Here is an 18347-nt window from a genome sequence, read left to right on the forward strand (position 1 = left end):
AGCCTCCATTCATGTTGGTTACATGTACACTCTTGCTGATGTTAAGTACAATCTATGGCTTCTTCTTGCCTGACCAGACCTCTCTCTAGGTCGTCCTCAGACGAGCCCTCCATCGTCGCTTCCAGTCATCCCGGTTCTCCATACATCTGGCCAGTTCATTGGTACTTTGTGCTCCTGCATCATTCTTGAGTACGTCCAGGTGACCTCAGACCTAGTGAGAACCAGATTCCACTATGAGAGACATCACTTGCCTCTTCATGTTGATAGATGTACATGCAGTGGTGTAACTATCGACGGTGCAGCCGGTGCAACGCACCGGGGCCCAGGGCCGGCCAGGGGCCCAATGGCATTGGCGGGTTCACGCAGTCTTCAAAGTAACCAAGCAACCTAAATTAATTAGGTCCAAAACAATATTTGCACCGGTGCCAATCATAACCTTGTTATGCCACTGTGTACATGTATCTTTGTTGAGTAGGTTAAATCAGCCGGGCAGGGAGAGAATCTTCAGAGTTGATGGTGGCGGAGAGCTGGGCACAAAGCTCTAAACTCAAACAAACAGTGTTTGTGCTTCTGTCATTTGTCAAATCTCCAGCACAGACTTTTTATCTCATTATTTCTACTTTTCTATCTCAAAAGATTATGACTTTTTTATCTCATAATTATGACTTTTCATTGGGAAAGTCTTTTTTATTGGGGAAACAGGCTTCTATAAATAATAATGTGCAATTACATATACATTTTATTTTACTTATAGAATAAGAAAAATAAACATAAGAATAGTCTACTGAAGATAAAAGCATGGACAAGTTTTTCCAAATCCTGCTGTGACATTAGTCTTTTAATCCTAGATATGTTCTTTAGGTGATAGTAGGCTGATTTAGTAATTGTTTTAATGTGACTGTTGAAACTCAGGTCAGAGTCCATGGCTACACCTAGATTTCTGGCTTTATATGTTTTTTTTAACATTGTATGTTGAGTTGGCACCTCAGCTCAAAACATACAAAAACACAGAAGAATAGAAAGTTAACCCATTGAAATGATATGAGAGCAGCGCTACAAACTACAATTCCCATTAGATACGCGCCCAAACATCCTTACGAAGTACACAGAGCTGACATATTTGTAGTTCTTCCGGCGTGTGTGCGTGGACCAAGCCCCCAGGAAGTGCGCCGGACTCAGATGAAAATATTCGTGCTGGCCAAACGGCGGTACTACACTTCCTTTTGGTTGCCAGGCCCGGAAACACTTTTTCCCATTGACTTACATGGGGAAAGAGTGGTCTGTAAATCGTTGGATAATTTTTTTTAAACTAAATAAACTACCCAGTATGAACACTTGTATAGCCCTTATTAAAAACATTCGTTCCTTAAGTTGTAAAAATGTGCTAATAACGTTATTCTGAGTTATTTCCCTCTGCATTATGAACGCGCATCTAACCCACGAGACCGCGCCGCCCGGCACGTTCATGTTACGTGTTCAGCAGATCTGAGTTCGGGTACCGTATCTGTGACGTGGCAAAGGGTCGCCATGACAACGTGGGGATGAGATGTGGATAGCTTTCCAGATAAAGACCATCCTGATACTCGAGTTGTGGTTTTCAATAAGTGAAAAAGAAAATTCAAAGTAATCACTACCATTTTAATATCTCAAGCATTTAAATATGTCCCCAAAAGCTTTCAAATGTAGTAGCAAAACCACAGTGATCCAGATCAGGATCATTTTAATTAGGCCTATAATTAAATGATATGCAAGCCTACCTCCAAAGCGTTATACTTCGGAAGTTAAACAAATTAGATAAGGCAGTGGATGGCAACGTACCAGATTTCACACATGAATAAGCTTAATATAGGTTATGGTGTTCCTATCACTGACAATGAAATCATGTAGTATTTCAACTGTAATTTCCTAAAAAGTCAAATGCATTTTGGTGGAGGTTTTCATCTTATTTCTAATAGAAACATATTAAATATGACTCAAATGGAGCATATAAATAAGAGAATAAACGTGCAAAAACAAAACTGGAGTTCAAATAACAGTTTTTATTTTTATGCATTATCCCGGAGAATTCTTCGGCTGCCAGGAATGAGCCCACTCCTTGCCACTGAAAACAGAATGGAATAATGTTAGTTACAGGTACTGGTTTCGTCTTTCCGAAAAGCATAAAACATGTGTGAAGCAAACATCTTATAACTCAATTTATATAAGTAAATGTTTCATTTTCCATTTATTAACGACCACCACCATTTAGAAAAAGTGAACATAGAAATGAAAACACATTTTCAAACAAACAATAAAAACAAACCAAAATACATACATTAACAACAATGAAGTTAAACAATCATTTGTTCCTACACTACTTCAGCTGCTTCAGAATAACAGCAGTGAAATATATAAGAGGACTGGTGGTAGATCTGGATGTTTTGCATTTGTTAAATATCATGTGTTTGTTCTCCAACATGGGACTACATCAGATGACATGAAGCCAAGTAACTGGAAGATATATACCATACTGGACAGGGCTCCCACTCCACCAACATTTCTGCTTTTCCCTATCAAGAGAAGAAAACAAATCTCTAATTTCGGAAAGACCAAACGCATATTAGCTATTTAGCAAACAATTGTGGTGGAAATCACATAAATCATAAAGCACACCCTATGCATTACTTTTATTCCTGTCTAACCTTTCTCATTCTTTCTCTTATTACACTCCTGATGGGGAAAGTTTCTAGGCGAGTGTGGTAGGAGCAATCTGTGAACATCAAAGCAGGTTCCACATACAGTATTAGTCATATTAGAAATAAAATAAATACAACTATGAACACTTAAGTAGCAACCACGATGAATAGTGATCACACTGTTATCACTGGTCAAAAGTTACTCTATACATCATTGAAATGGAACCAAGCTGCTCTCGGTCCTAAAATGGGATGCTTGTTTGAATGGCCATACCACTGCTGAGCCTGAGATGACCAAAGAAAATACTGCACTGCTGCTTCCTTTACTGCCTAGCATTCTCATCACCACCTTATCAACTATGACTGTATGTATTTTAGTCTAATTAGACAATTAAAGCCCTTTGGATTTTTGGATAATGATTTTTGGATAATGTATCAGTTATAGTTATTAGTCACAATATAGCTTTGTTAACTCACTGAAGAAGCATCAATCACTGCGTTTACATGCACTTTGCTAAAGTACATGTCGATAGATTTATTATAATACCAATCAATTCAACTCATGCACATGTTTATAATCAGTCAAAATACTTAATACTGTTAACATACCTGACTTTTTCTTTTTGCGTCTAGGACCAAGTACTGTGTCCCTCACGGACCCTGTCCTGACAGCTGTGGGTTGAAGAAGAAATATTACTATATACATACAGTATACCAAGTTAAGCTTAAACTCAAGTTTCAAAATACATCCCACAAATGCAGCATCACATGAGGTGGCAATAGGTGTTAGGTACAGATATCTTTTTGTTATTGCGATTTAATTGAGGTTGATCTATGAAGTCTAGGTGTTTTGTTGTCTTGCCTATATAATTGACTCCATACTTTATGTGTAAGGAATAGTTTGATAAATATTAACATGTTGTGCTGTAACGTTAAATGAATTTAACTTTGATTCAAAAACCTAAGTTTATTCCCTGCATATTCATTATGGGACAGTGTCATATCTAAATGCAGTTCTTGAGTATAAAGTTTAAATATGCTGCATGACGTTGTTGCATGAGTTGCTTCAAAGTTTACCCCTAGGGTCAGGGATTGCTTTAGGTAGACCACAATATTAATGATATCAACCTCTCGTACAATATATGGACAAGTGCCAAATCATTTTGATGTAATCGACCTACTGCCCAACGCTACAATGTAAGACCCTTTCTGTGTGTAAACAAAATGACATGAGTTTTATTTTGTGATTTATCAAATGTATAGTAAGCCTGCTGTTGCTTTGCATTTTTGTGTGAAAAAGGTATAACCATATAGTAACCACATGTCTGTTCAGGAATGAAAGACTGTATTTTTCTAAACGTTTCATATTTATTTATATCCAAGTACCTAAGGATATACACATACCCAAGTATCCCATTTTCCTTTCATATTTATGAAGTTGTAGGTGAAATTGTTATTTAGATTAAGCTATTGTTGTTATTATTATTTACCTATTGGAACAATCATTATTCCCAAAAATGCAAGAAGTGCAATTAGGTGTTTTGAGATATTGTAGAAGCATGACTTGTCAACAAGTTACCTACAATAATCTTTTAGGAAGATATCGGAAAACACTCTTGACTTTCATAAATATAAAAGCTGCAAATCTCAGAGAACAAATGTCACTGTGTGTGCTGTGTGCTCTGCATGTGTGACCATTAAAGAGGGTTTCATCCCTCCGATTCGATCCATCTATTTTATTACCTGGCCCCTCCGTGGTGGTAGCCTGTCTCAGATCATCCCGCTGGGGCTGCTCCTCCTGCCCCACCTCTATGATGGTGCACTGCTTCACGGGGGGGTCTTCAGCACCTCCACCTGCACGGTGCTTGTCTCTGGCACCTGGCTCTCTGACGTCCCTGCCTCCTGCCCTACCTCTTTGGTGGTACACTGCTTCACGGGGGGGTCTTCAGCACCTCCACCTGCACAGTGCTTGTCTCTGACGTCCCTGCCTCCTGCCAGTTGTTTTCTGGTTCAGATGGGTCACAGGGTGTGAGGTTCAGCGTGACTGTCTCTTCCTCAGGATCTTCCGCAACCCCCTGGCCAGTGGAGTCCTGTGTCCAACCTGTGCAAGTTAAACAAATGTTGGTCTTGACTTGCTTAAGACAAAGAGGTTAACTCATATATCTAGAAATAAGAAATACAGCGTGCTTAAGGTATGTTTCCAGACAGGGTCAAAAATATACTCGTCATGTCGTAGGACTGTGTGCAGTCAAAGTTAATAGCAGTAATAGTGGTATTTATCCAGTCAACCATTTATGGTTTTGTTTTTGCGATATTATTCTTCCGATTTGTGTCTACATTCCATGTGATGTGACATGTCAATTTGTCGGTAGACAACATATAGACGTGTGCATGTATGTTCCCTTACATTATTTACATCCACACATTTTGTTCAGAATTTATAAGACTGACGCAAACGTGTTTTGCATAAGTGCAATCAAATAAGTAGCAAGTCGCTTTGGATAAAAACGTCTGCTAAATGTAATGTAAAGGGACCTCTGGATGCACTGGATAACTGCTTTTGTTTACAACCCGAGAAACATGACCTTAATACAGAACTGCCAAACTGAATATGTGGTCAACTGGGATCGTCTTCATGTATTGTGCTCTTACCATTAACCTCAAAACATTTCTCCCTTTTGGGCGTTGATAAAGCAAACAGTTTAGGAACGGTTTGCTAAAAGGAAATTGCTTAAGGGATGGCTCAAGCCTAAAACTACATTTCAGTCATCAAACCCAACTACCTTGACATTAACAACTTTCAATTTGTATACAATGAATGCGCAAGTGGTAGCACAATACCCCAAAATGGTTTTTCAAATTCAAGTAAACTTGCCTACCTATTTCCTGATAAATAACAGTTAAATGTCCACAAGTCCCCTCTGCAGAGTAAGCCATGTCTCATTAGGCTACTGTACATACTCAGTGTTTAAAAATGTATTTATTGTATGTAGTTTGCTAAAATAATAAACAGTCAAACGTTGTCCATATCCCTAAATATTTTGCAATTACTTTCAACTTTTGTAATACTTTGCAGCTAAAAATAGTGACAGTTAACAGGTAGAAAGGATGTGTGTTAGTTGTCTCACAAAAATATAGTTTGCCAAACCCAAATAAATGGCTCGAATGAATGCTTTCTGGCTGTATCAAAGGATAAATACTGGATCAAGTTGTTGTCCCACAAGATTTGGATGGATTGAAAACAGTCGCTGTAAGTTGTTGTTAACTTAACTGACTTTATTAAATGAGTTGATCCAAACTCATTCCATATAACTGTGTTGGTTATAAGGAAATGTTAAGCTCTCCAACGTTTATACTGTCAGGGAGGTAAGGACTCGTTGACTGAACATGTTTTAGGGGTGAACCATCCCTAGAAGAGTTTAACATTGATACAAACATTTTGTGTACACAATACTGTGAACTGTGAAGATATAGTGCAAGCATCTCACCTTCACAAAGGAACTCATAAAAAGTGCCTATCTTGTCAAGGTAATCCTGGGCATAGGCGGTCAGTGTGCAGCGAGGGGTTAGGATTTCACATGACAGCATCTAGTTGTATGCCATTCATAAACCTAGATGCTGAGTTTAGCTTTTGCAGAATCATGTATTTACCAGGAAGGGTTACACAGTAGAAGCAGAACAATATTTTATAGACAAACACAAAATACAAATAAATCAGTATCCTGAGTCCCAGTTCAAACCCTGATAATCTTAAAGTTAAAGTACAATAAGATGCAAATGTGTGACCACTCAACAATTAACAGTTAACACTTTGTGTACACAATGAGTATTGCATAATTAAAAATGTAACACAATCCAAGCATAGCTTGACACTGTTGAAATTGAAATTGCGTGCTGCAATGTAAAACGTTCCCGTATGTTGTGGCTGCAGTCGTAAGAGTAATATAGAGTAGTAACATACAATGATGTAGTCTTATTAAAGGTGGGGTAGGTAAGTTTGAGAAACCGGCTCGAGATACACTTTTTGTTATATTCCATGGAATGCTCTTAACATCCCGATAGCAATGAATATCTTAAGTGCTTTGACAAAAAATCCATAAAAAAATATCATCTGTGGAAGCCGTAGTACTGTAAAAAGCACGACCAATCATTTGAGCCGGCCCGGCTAAAATAACTGGATGGCCTACCTGCCTGTCAGCCTTCCATCTGTGCACAAACTTATCTCGTGCCCTCATGGTTCGTGTGTGTTGGAGGAGGGGCTCTGTGAGGAAGTGGCAGATTTTCTCCGGTTGTGTATTTTCAAATTCTAGCGCACTCAAGCTGGTTTCTCAAACTTACCTACCCTACCTTTAATGTCTAAAAGTGTGTACATAAGCAAGAATGGAACACAACATGGAAGTGAAGGAAGTGCTCTGTTTATTTAAATGTGAAAGTTAAATTAAAATAGTGTCCCTTGGCTGTGAAAGTTAAGATAAGAGTAGTTTTAAAATGGAAAGAAAAGAGAATATTAAATAATACCTTTGCAATAATATCTATATTTGAAGTTGATATCAAAGTGTATATTGGTTAATAAGATACAAACATCATTAAGAAATAAATGTATATAAAAACAACATTCAACTTTGTCCTGGCCCAATATATTGGCAAACAGTCGGGGGTCCGTCTGTGTCAGTTCTTTGGTGTCAGCTTGGTGTGTCCGGGCATTAACATACAGTAAAAAGTGTACATACCAAGACAATGGCTTCATCCTTGATGGAAGCAATGTTGTGGTTCTTCTTCCGCCCAGACACCCAATCCTCTCGCTTCTCATCAAACCGCTTGAGCTTCTTCTCAAGGCGCAGCTTTTTTGGCTGCTCCTTAAGGCAATGTGCACAGATCTTCTGTGCACAAAATAAAATGTTCTGACAAAAGGGACATGTCTTTTTTGTAGACCCACCTGGCATGATTAACACAGGATTACAAACAGACAGACTGACAAACACAGGAAAGTAGAGAAGTACACAGAATAGATAGAAGGGTGAATAAAGAAATAGATGATAGATATAAGAGAGCTAGATAGGGAGATAGGGAGAGTTTGGCTCTTAAAAGTGCCGTTGGTTTTATGATGGTGTAGATCAGTGTATGGGTTTGTGGTGTGGGTACAGGAGCTGCAGGAGAGAACAGAAAAAGTGAATTATGTAGTGAAACTAGCTTTTTTAAATGCACATTGTGACGGTTTAACTACTTTAGACAGACTGAGTGAGTTCATTTACGTGTTTCCTGTTTCAGACTCGTAACAAGCACATGGCCGTGCACATGGACTATGCCCCTCCCCCCCAAACATATGTTAAATGTCCGCTCGGCAGCACTGTCATGTGTCAAACAAAAGCGATTAAGATAACGTATAACTCACACTTTAACACCGACGTATGTAGCCGTAATTAAGACAAATATTTTCCACACACCACTTATGAGCTGATATAAATGTAGCTAAACTAGTTTTAGCTGATGTTGAACGTGAGCTAGCTAGCTAGCCGCCCGCAAGAATAATTTCACATTAATGTTGCTTTGCTGATTATGGCGGAAGCATTTCTCAGACTTAGAACAGTTCATTATGTATGATGAACTATGCGAGAAAAGGCTTAAAAAAAAGCCCCAATTATTAAGTCATGCATCAGACTTTAGTGACACAACTTACTTTGTCAGAGGATGGATCGCAATGCCGATGGCAGGGGTCTTTGGCCAATAGGTGGTGCTCTGAATTATGTCATTTCCTGTACCGATTATACAATAAAATATTAATACATTTCCTATATTTTGACACAATAACTATTTAATAATCTAAGTAGCCTACAGACAAAAACAAAAAAGTATATATTGCCTTATAAAATGCAGAAAAGTGTAAACATCAAGCATGATAATAATAAAATAAAAGACTAATGATATCTTAAACCTTAATAAATAAAATGGAAAATTAACCGACAACAACAATTTAACATAAATAAAACAAGGATTAAAACAAGGATAAGTTTGACTCAATGTTGTGTAAAGTACCCGTTATGGTTAAAAAATTAATAAAAAAAAAAAAAAACATTGAAAATAATACAGCTTCCGGTTTCCGACGGTCTCCCTTCTCCTGGCAAATATCCTAAACCTTAATAAATAAAATGGACAATTGATCGACAATAACAATTTAACATAAACAAAACAAGGATAAGTTTGACTCAATGTTATGTAAAGTACCCGTTATGGTTAAAAAAAATAAACATTAGAAAATAATACAGCTTCCGGCTTCCCGAGACACGAAGAGGAGACACGAACAATTCTTCCACTTAAAATGCATTACTTTGAAAATCGTGCTTTCTGACACGAAAGAAACGTGTGCATAAACACCATATCCCTACGTGCATTGCGGCTAAAACATCCAATCACCGCTGAGGATTATTGAAAAATCCTAAATCTGTTTCTGGTATTGTTTCGGACTTTATTTTGAAATTCAGTTCCTGACAGACGTCAAAAAAGCCCGAGATTATCGAATTAAACCAATAAATAAAAACAAGGATAATTGTGTGTTATTGTTGAGTAAATAACAGTGTGTTATTTTGAAAAGAATAACAAATTAGAAGGAAAAAAAGATTTTAAAAATACAGATTTCAGTATCCTGAGGCTCTGAGCCCCATTTCTTTTCCTCACAGACGGCAACAAAAGTCCGAAATGATACGATTTTAAATAAAAGCAATAATCGTGGCTTGATATTGAGTAAGAACATGTTTTTATGAACCACACAGCTTCCGGTCTTCCACGACCAGACCGAGAAAAAGACGTGTTGCAGGCACGAAACACATTGCCAATAGAAATACATTGCCTTTAAAATCGTTCTGTGTGACACGAAAATAAGGGGATAATCGTGGTGGTGCACACGAATCAATAGATTAAATAACGTGACTATAACACGAAATGCCGTGAGACTGGGTTGAAGCATAATAAGGAGGTTGACAAAAGCAGGCACTAAAATAATAGACTGTATCAAGTGCTGTGTGCCTTTGAGCTAGCCCTGCATTGTAATATGACATATGTTTTGAGTTTGTGTATAAGTTTGCTTACATTTTGGTAGAGCCCCCCCTGGAGAAAAATGCACCAGCCGCCACTGCTCACAGCTTCAGTTAGTTTACGGATTTGACTTGCTCTTCCTGCCCATTAAAAACAATGTATCTCCAAAACTTGAACTACAACTTTTACATTTTCAGATTCATTGTTTTACTGAGAACCGGGTAATAAGTAGCCTACTGCGGTCAAGCCAGCCTGCACGTTATATTGCGGTGTGCGAATATCCTATGCTTTACGGTAGAGGCCTGGAAAAACTGCCTTTAAAATAAAAGCGCTTACTCGGTCAATAACGAATATACCTAAAAAACATACCAAACATATTCATATATTCTGGAGCTTAAATTAAGAAATATGTACTATATAATATGATCAATAATTATTTAAAACAAACTACATATAACTACCACATTATAACTGAGTGAATGCAGTGGCGTTTTTATATGTACAAAAGTGGTGGGGCACAAAAAACTTAGATGTCTATATATAAGCTTCTGCAGTGACGTGCAGTGAGGTTCATGGCTGGTGAGGCACTGGCACTGACTCTTCAGGTTTACAAATATTATATTTTGACCTAAACCAAAATATAATATTATTTTCAAAAGCTTTTTTTGTCTGATGCTTCGATTAATTTTAAACAGACAGTTCAACAAAAGGATACCCAAAAAATGTAATTTTATCATTTAAATATTGAATTGTTCTCTCTATGTGTTGTACTGTCTCAGTGTGAACATAGATTAAACAGCCAGCCAAACTATTTTGAGAGCCAGGGAATGAGCAGCCATGCTCCTTTGGGACAGAGGGAACTACATTTGAATACAGATTTAAGAAATATCCGTTTTTGAGCATGTAATAAGCATGTTTTATCTTGACTATATTACAATTATATTATAATAAAATAAGATAGTATTTATATTATTGAATTGATTATGATTATGATTATTATTATTAGTAGAAGTAGTTTATTTGCATTAATTATATTAAAAACTGCTCTGGAGATGTTGTCATTTCTCCACAAAAGTGAGTTAGAGGAACTGTACCCAAATCTCTGGATTGCCCTCCGCATTGCAGTAACTCTTCCTGTTACAGTTGCGTCTGCTGAGAGAAGCTTTTCCAAACTGAAGCTTATGAAGACGTACCTCCGGTCGTCAATGGCACAAGAACGCTTAAGTGGCCTGGCTATCATAAGCATCAACGCACAGTTGGCACAGCAACTGTCATACGATGACCTTGTCGATGACTTTGCATCCAGGAAATGCCGATGTATTCACCTGTAAACGGATACTGAACGACATACATGCACATTTACCATTTACCTCACTGTATAAAAAAGTAACTGTGTTGATAATAATAATAATTAAAAAAAAAAAGGAATTATATTTGCAAAGTACTTTGTTTCCAAACATTTTTTTTCACTCATGTCGGTGGGAGGGGCCTCATCTCACAATGTCGCTTGGGGCCCCAAGTTAGCCAGGGACGGCCCTGAATATAAGTCTCATAAAGAAAGGTGTTTTAACGCTTATTCAAAATAATAGAGAAACATGCATTCTTGTACTCAGGAGGGGACATTGACAGAGGATTACTGGAAAAGTACACAGTACAGTAAGTACTTCATAGTACTTGTGGGGTAGTTTCACTTGTACTCCCTGCTGAAAAAACCAGCATAGACCAGCTTAAGATGGTTGCTGGTGTTAGCTGGTGTTAGTGTTAGCTGGTGTTAGCTGGTGTTAGCTGGTGTTAGGCTGGTGTTAGGCTGGTGTTAAGCTAGTGTTAGGCTGGTTTAGTTGGTTTACCAGGTTGGACAAGCTGGCCAGGTTGTTCTGGCTGGTTCAAGACCAGCCTGGTCAGCTAAACCAGCATGGATGTCATGCTGGTCTATCCTGGTTTTAGCTGGTAGTTAAGCTGGATGCTGGTGAAGCTGGTATTTATGCTGGTCTACCAGCAGTCTTGCTGGCTAAACTGAAACAGACACAGACAGACAGAGAGGGCGGGACACGGGGGGACGGCGAGACGGCAGTGGTTGAAACAAAGCGGTATGTTTTGACTGGCACTACTGGCACTAACGGCACTAACGGCACTGCACAACGGTTGAGGAGTGAAGTAGATCAGTTGAGCGTTTCTGTGACTCCGCCCAGCGGCTGCTCTTCTGAGAGGCACCGCTCTGACAGCTCTGTCTACTGGGAAACGCGCTAAAAGTCCTTCTGGAGGTAAGCAAAACTACACAATTTCATCAAGTCTGAGAGTAAAAGCTTTCTCGAAGGTTCGTTTTGCTTTCTTACAACGTTACGTTAATGTTAACTTAACCTTACGTTTGCTAGGAGGCTAGCTGTCTTAGCTAATAACAGTTAGCTAACGTTTTCTGCAGTTTGTGTTTCCCCTGAAAAACGTGATGTAGTTATTTAAGGGTAAGTTAACTTAACGTTATCTTCAAGTTGAGAGAGTTACGTTTTGTTTAAAATCGTCAATGTAATGCCATTAGAGGTTTTGTGTTGAACATGAAGTTAGCTAACTGTAGCTCTCTACCAAAGGTTAGCATGTTAAGCTGTACTTTGTGTGGCAGCTCGCTTAATAGAGTGGCAAAGTCACGCCCACTTACTTCCGGGTAATGGGACCTTATTTCGGAAAAATTATGCATTGAAGTCAATGGAGAGAGAAAACTTATCTTTCGATCCCGTTTGAATTGTGCCATGAATTACACATATGATGTTTGTCAATCTTAAAAAATCATTTCCATGTCAAAAAAGTCACAGTTTGTCGTAAAACTGTTGAAATATAAGACTATGAAAAATACGCAACTAGAAAGACTACAAATCCCAGAGTCGCGTAAGTGATGTCACAATTGTTTTCCTCCACTAAAATAGAGATAGCTAAGATAAGATAACGCCATATAGATAGAATCTATCTATATGGCGCTGGCTAAGATAAGATAACTTTAACAAGATGCCTGTGTGCTTAGTACCAGGTTGTTATCATACCAGCAATGGGTCTTGCTCGTTCTTTTGCTTCCCGTCTGATGAAAGGACCAGGAGTGGCTTGATCAAGTTAGCTACCTAGCTAGTAGCTAGCACGTTAGTTAGCATTACAGCCTTGTCATTTTTATTAGCCTTAACATGAAGTAACATTAAGTAACCCAAAATGTTAAACAGTAAGAGTAGTAGTCATATTTCGTGAACCCTTTGAAGAGTACTGTCACTGGTGTGGTCATTCTATAATACACCATTTAAGCCCGGGGGAGAAATGCTAACGCTAACGCTAGCGATCTTTTCTACTTCATGCTATCTGCACAAATGGTTGACATTAAACATTAAAACGACCAGGCAGTTCAGAGAGAATCAAAGGAAGGCAGGCAGGCAGCTTTGCATGACATTCTTCAGGACGTGTTTCATTGTGGTGATAGTGAGGGGAGTCAATCGTTTTGTTGACAAGACAGTAGTGACGGCCATCTTGGTGACGTGTGTTGTTGACCAGAGATGTAGTTCATTGAGCGTTTCACACAAACAAATGTGTTACTTCACAGTTTTACGACACATTTTTTTTTTTTTGACTTGCAAAATTATCTTTTAAATTGACAAACATCATATGTGTAATTCGTGGCACAATTCAAACGGGATCGAAAGATAATCTTTCTCTCTCCATTGACTTCAATACATAATTTTTCCGAAATAAGGTCCCATGGAGGTCCACCGGAAGGGGAGGGACTTCGCCACTCTATAGAGGCTTTGCATATGACGTCACGGGTAACGTGACATCAGCCCAACGGCCATACTGGAGTACCAAAACAGACACCGTAATACGTCAGCGCTGTTTTTTTACCGGACATATAATGGTTAACTTCTGTGCCATTGTTGGCTGCGGCAACAGAGGTGATCGAAACAGGGGGCCGAAGTCATTTTACAGGCTGCCGGCGGTTATAACACACCAGGGTGAAGCAACACATGAACTTTCAAAGCGTCGCCGGGAAAAATGGCTCAATAGGATCGGACGGGAGGATCTCAAACCATCCAACCACAACTATACTCGCGTTTGTGGGGATCATTTCACGTCAGGTAAGTGTCGGGTTTTACATACAAACATTCAAAATGAACATATAACCCACGTACTAAGACATGTATCTTAACAAGGAAATAAGAATCCTGGAGTCTGTCATCGATCGACATATCAGATTGTGGAGTATCTACAAAGTAAAGTCATCCCTTGGCTCAGGTCATCTTCACACCAGTCTGTCAGTCCCCTGCAGTGCTTCGTTTAACTGTAATTTAAAGTAATTCCTCCCCCTACTGGCCATTTGATTATATGTAAACAGTAAAGGCTGTACAGTCCCTGGCACCTTTTCAGAGGCTTTTGGTTTCCTCAATTATTTGTCATGTTCCTATGTCTTGACACCAGCATTTTAAATATATCTAAAGTCTGACTTCGCTTGTCAAAAGAGGTCAAATTTGTATTAATTAACAGTTCACCCAGGATATAACTGACCTACAATCTGATTTATTTGCAGGTAAACCAGTGGCACTTTTTGACAAAAATCATCCTGACTGGGCACCGTCTGTCAAATTGGGCCACGAGAAAATTACAGCACCTTCCCCTGCTACACATGCCAGGTATAAACGCGCTAGAAAAAGGTCATCCATCGCACTACTTGATCTCTACAGCATGGTATCTGATATACCATCTCTAGAAGAGCCCGCACCAGTCCTGGGAGCCACTGGGGAAGAAGAAGGACTGATTGAACCAGAGACTGGCACTGCAACTCAGACTGATTTGACTGGTGAAATGATTGACAAAATGTCATTTGAAATTAATAATGTAACAACAGAAAATGTTAATTTAAAAGAAAAGCTTGTAAAGTCCACCATTTCAGAGAGTACATTTAAGGGCGATGATGACCATGTGCGGTTCTACATGGGACTTCCTACTTTTGCTATTCTAATGATGGTATACAATCTTGTGGAACTGCACATCAGTGTGAACGCTAAGAGTTCACTGTCTACATTTCAACAGTTTATACTGACACTAATGAAATTAAGATTAAACCAACCCCTGCAAGAGCTGGCTTATAAATTCAACACATCCACGTCTACAGTATCCTGAATAATTTGTGTGACACTGTAATACCCGTTGATTGAGCCTTTACATTCTGTTACACCCCAATCAACCCATATCAGATTAAAAAATATGACATGTTTGTATTGTAATTAGGATTACATTATTGTCAATGTTGTACTTCGTCAATTAAATGTCTTGATAATCAGAGCAGTGATTTGGGGTTTGGTTGTGTAGGGGAATGTTTGAAAAAATATTTAAGCTGTTTTCAGGCATGGAAGATTAATGTTTTTCTCTCAAGTTTTCTATTGTCAGATTGGACACATCCCAAATTGCTTGAATGTGGTTTCAGACCTGCACTGCACACTGTAATAGTACTGGTAGAATATTTAAGCTTGGGTAAATACATTTTGAAAAAAACAATTGAAAGGGCAAAGTATTATATTTATTACAGGTTTCCAATTTACACATTGAAAAAGGGTGAAAAACAAGTACATGCTCCTTTAACTGTAAGCAGCAGAGATCACCTCACATAACAGAGATAGATTAACATTGTGTCCATATTACGGGTTTTTTCAATGCTAAAACATATTTTTTTTAAAGCAGGGCTTATTTTCTCAAAACACTAAACACAATTCACAAAACCATACACACAAAGTGCAAAACACCTACTGCAGAATGAAGCACTGCACCCAGAACTACAGAAACACCAAACTTTTGCACCAAATGGCACACACTTCATTTATAGTACAAGACATTTTGTAAAACCAACTACACACCATCGTGCTCAAGCACACTCATCTTTTATGGCGTTTGATATAGAGAATTCTGCAAATAAAGATTGTTCAAGTCTCCAAAATATGTGCAGAAACACAAATATACTGTTGTTATACTTTTACTTTTCAAAAAGTGGAAAGTTGAATTGCAAATTGGGTGCAGAGCTGAACATGTGTTTAGAGTTTTGGATATTTGAGCTGAGGTTTTGCACTTTCAATGTCAGTTTAAATAATGATGCTTTGTGTCATTTTAGTGTGCACAACTTTTTTTGATTGTTACACTTACATGTTCTTTATATAGATTTGATGTAAAAGAAACATGTTTAATCAAATAAATATATACACTGTCATTCAGATTGATTAGTACTTCTGTTTCTTTTGAGAGGGGACATGCTGATGACATTTGTCACAATACCAGCTTCCTTTGGGGGCAACTGTTATACCAACACATTCAAAATGAAACCAGGTAGTTTCACAATTTGTGTTATCACATCCTATCATGGGAAGCTTTTCCTCTCCACGACAAAGGCACCACTTGGGTATCAGTGGTTGGGTATTGGTTGGCTGAGTCAGAGTGGCACATAGAGCAGGGTCTGGTATCAGGCAGAGAGGCCTTTTTGGTGCAGTAATGGAGACTGGTGTAGTTGCACTGGAAATTCTGGTGAAGAATTGCCCACTCAACTCGAGGAGAATGACCATCTGAAAGAATTCATGAGCTTTGGGGTATACCTTCTCCCAAAAGTCAATATCTGGGGTTATGCGTTCAAGATGAATCTTTCCATTCACCCACAGAACAAAGTCAGCATATTCAACATCACATATAAATAACTGGGTCTGCACTTGATAGAAATAGGCATGAGTCTTCTTCAGCCTGTCCTGTCCATCACGTGATTCCAGACATGTATGGTCTGACGGTGCAGCAACACAGTAGGGGCATTTCATTTCCAAAACACCTACACCACAGCACTTGCAGGACACAACACCACCTGGAGTAGCACCTAAATATGGAAATGTTGGCGATAACACGAGCCCAGAGTCCTGGCAAATGAAACTGTCATGTTGATTCATAATTGTAATGTAATCTTCACGTGCTGATTTCTCGTGATTACATCCCCATTCAGTAGCTGCAGTTTTAAATTGTGTGGCTTCTGGGTAACAAATAGCTTTAATCAAGCTAAGCGATGGTTTAGTTGCACTTGTTGAACATGCTGCCTTCATACGAGATGCTGTAATCCGCCCAGCTCTGTATCGATACCAGAGTTTGGATTTGGCCTGTGTTTTTGTGGCCTTCTCAATTACATCCGCCTCCGGCTTGGTGATAGCTACATTGATCCCTTGGCAATGTTCTGTAAGGGCTTTATGGTCCATTTCTAGGCAGTTCTCACTTTTTAAACTAGAAAGCGGCTTAGGAAATGTTGACAAAGTCACTTTTGGGACAAAATCGGCATTGTGTGGAGCTGAGATTGTCAATATTGCACACTTCCTTCCAGTAGATTTCAGTGATGACAGGAAAGACTGTTGCTCAGCATCTGTCGCTTTTGTAATCTCCCTCGAGTGACGTAAAAGTGGTGTTGTTGTTGTTAAATTAGCTGCATCGCCAAGGCTGTCAATTGCTTGGCTTAAACGATTCCTTCGGGTTTTAGCCGAAGTAAAGTCAATGTCAGCAACAGGGGAAGGTGTTACATCCTTCACTGATCCAGGTAGAAGCCAATACGCCTTTTCCTGGGTAACTGTCTAGGCATCACGTATCCGTATAGATGTTTCTATGTAGAAAAGGAGAGATGCAACATGGGTACATGTTGATCCCAAACCAGCCTTGCAGTTGCAGTTAGCTGTGATGACTGCACCATCCTTCTTCATCAGTACCCACGGACATGTTGGCGGCAGCCCAATACTCTGAGAATGCAATACCTGAAAAATAAAATACAAAAATATTATTGATTGTTGACTTTTTAGAACCACCAATATTTTGGTCCAACTTTACTTTAAAATACTGATTGTTTACACAACCAGTGGGTGGTCAGCTCTTGTCATATTCCTATGCTAGGTAGCACATAACAGAAGCTGACAACCAAGAATAGGTTTACAACTTTTGTAATTTAAATATATTGCAATATATAATAAAGCTTTATTTATAAAGCCCTTTTCATAAAGCACGTGTAGCTCAAAGTGCTTTACAAAATGGCACACATCACAAGTTAAAAATAAACCACAAGAAATTCCCCTCAGATCAGATGTTAAGACCTTTACAGGTACATGCAGCATAGCAACAACATATAACATTTTAACAGGTTAAGAGACACGAGGAGGTAAAAGGTATGATAATAAAAATAAATAATAAGACACAAGACTAAGTTAATTGATGCAACAATATAAAACCCTATAAAATAAAGTACAACAAAAGTAAAAGCTGGTGTTTAAAAATGTCCACTGAGTTGGCCTCTGATATTTCTTGGTAGCGTAGTGGATAAAAGCAGCCTCACCCATTTTATTTTGGGGGACTTTAGGGATATTTAAAAAGCCAGCTGAAGAGGCCATCACGAAATATTTACTCACTTTTCCAGCTATTACAGCCACATCTCCTTGATATGCAACGCAAACGTCGCGGATCCACCCGGATGTCAACTGGTTATGTGCCTCGAGTCCTTTGTACGCTTTCATTTCCTCCATGGTGTACAATGGAATAGGCGAAAAAAACAGGTAGTTCACGATATCACAGTAGGAAAGTGAAGGCCATGAATTTATATCAGTGCTGTAATCCTTAAAGGGAATC

General features: G+C 38.7%; 1 protein-coding gene and 1 long non-coding RNA gene across 2 annotated transcripts; one reads left to right on the top strand and one right to left on the bottom strand.

Moving 5' to 3' along the window:
* Positions 1 to 13474: 13474 nt before the first annotated feature.
* On the top strand, positions 13475 to 14320 carry LOC117471030. Its single transcript, XR_004554758.1, has 2 exons — positions 13475 to 13804; positions 14254 to 14320. It is a non-coding gene; the product is annotated as an uncharacterized LOC117471030 (long non-coding RNA).
* Positions 14321 to 14962: 642 nt separating this feature from the next.
* On the bottom strand, positions 14963 to 18196 carry LOC117471028. Its single transcript, XM_034115810.1, has 2 exons — positions 18131 to 18196; positions 14963 to 17485 (listed from the first exon to the last, which is right to left on the bottom strand). Exon 2 carries the CDS (start codon positions 16940 to 16942, stop codon positions 15935 to 15937), a length of 1008 nt encoding a protein of 335 aa, XP_033971701.1. The 5' UTR covers positions 16943 to 17485; positions 18131 to 18196; the 3' UTR covers positions 14963 to 15934.
* Between the last annotated feature and the right edge of the window lie 151 nt (positions 18197 to 18347).

The sequence above is a fragment of the Trematomus bernacchii genome, unplaced genomic scaffold (genome assembly GCF_902827165.1).
Source record: "Trematomus bernacchii unplaced genomic scaffold, fTreBer1.1, whole genome shotgun sequence".
NCBI lineage: Eukaryota > Metazoa > Chordata > Actinopteri > Perciformes > Nototheniidae > Trematomus > Trematomus bernacchii.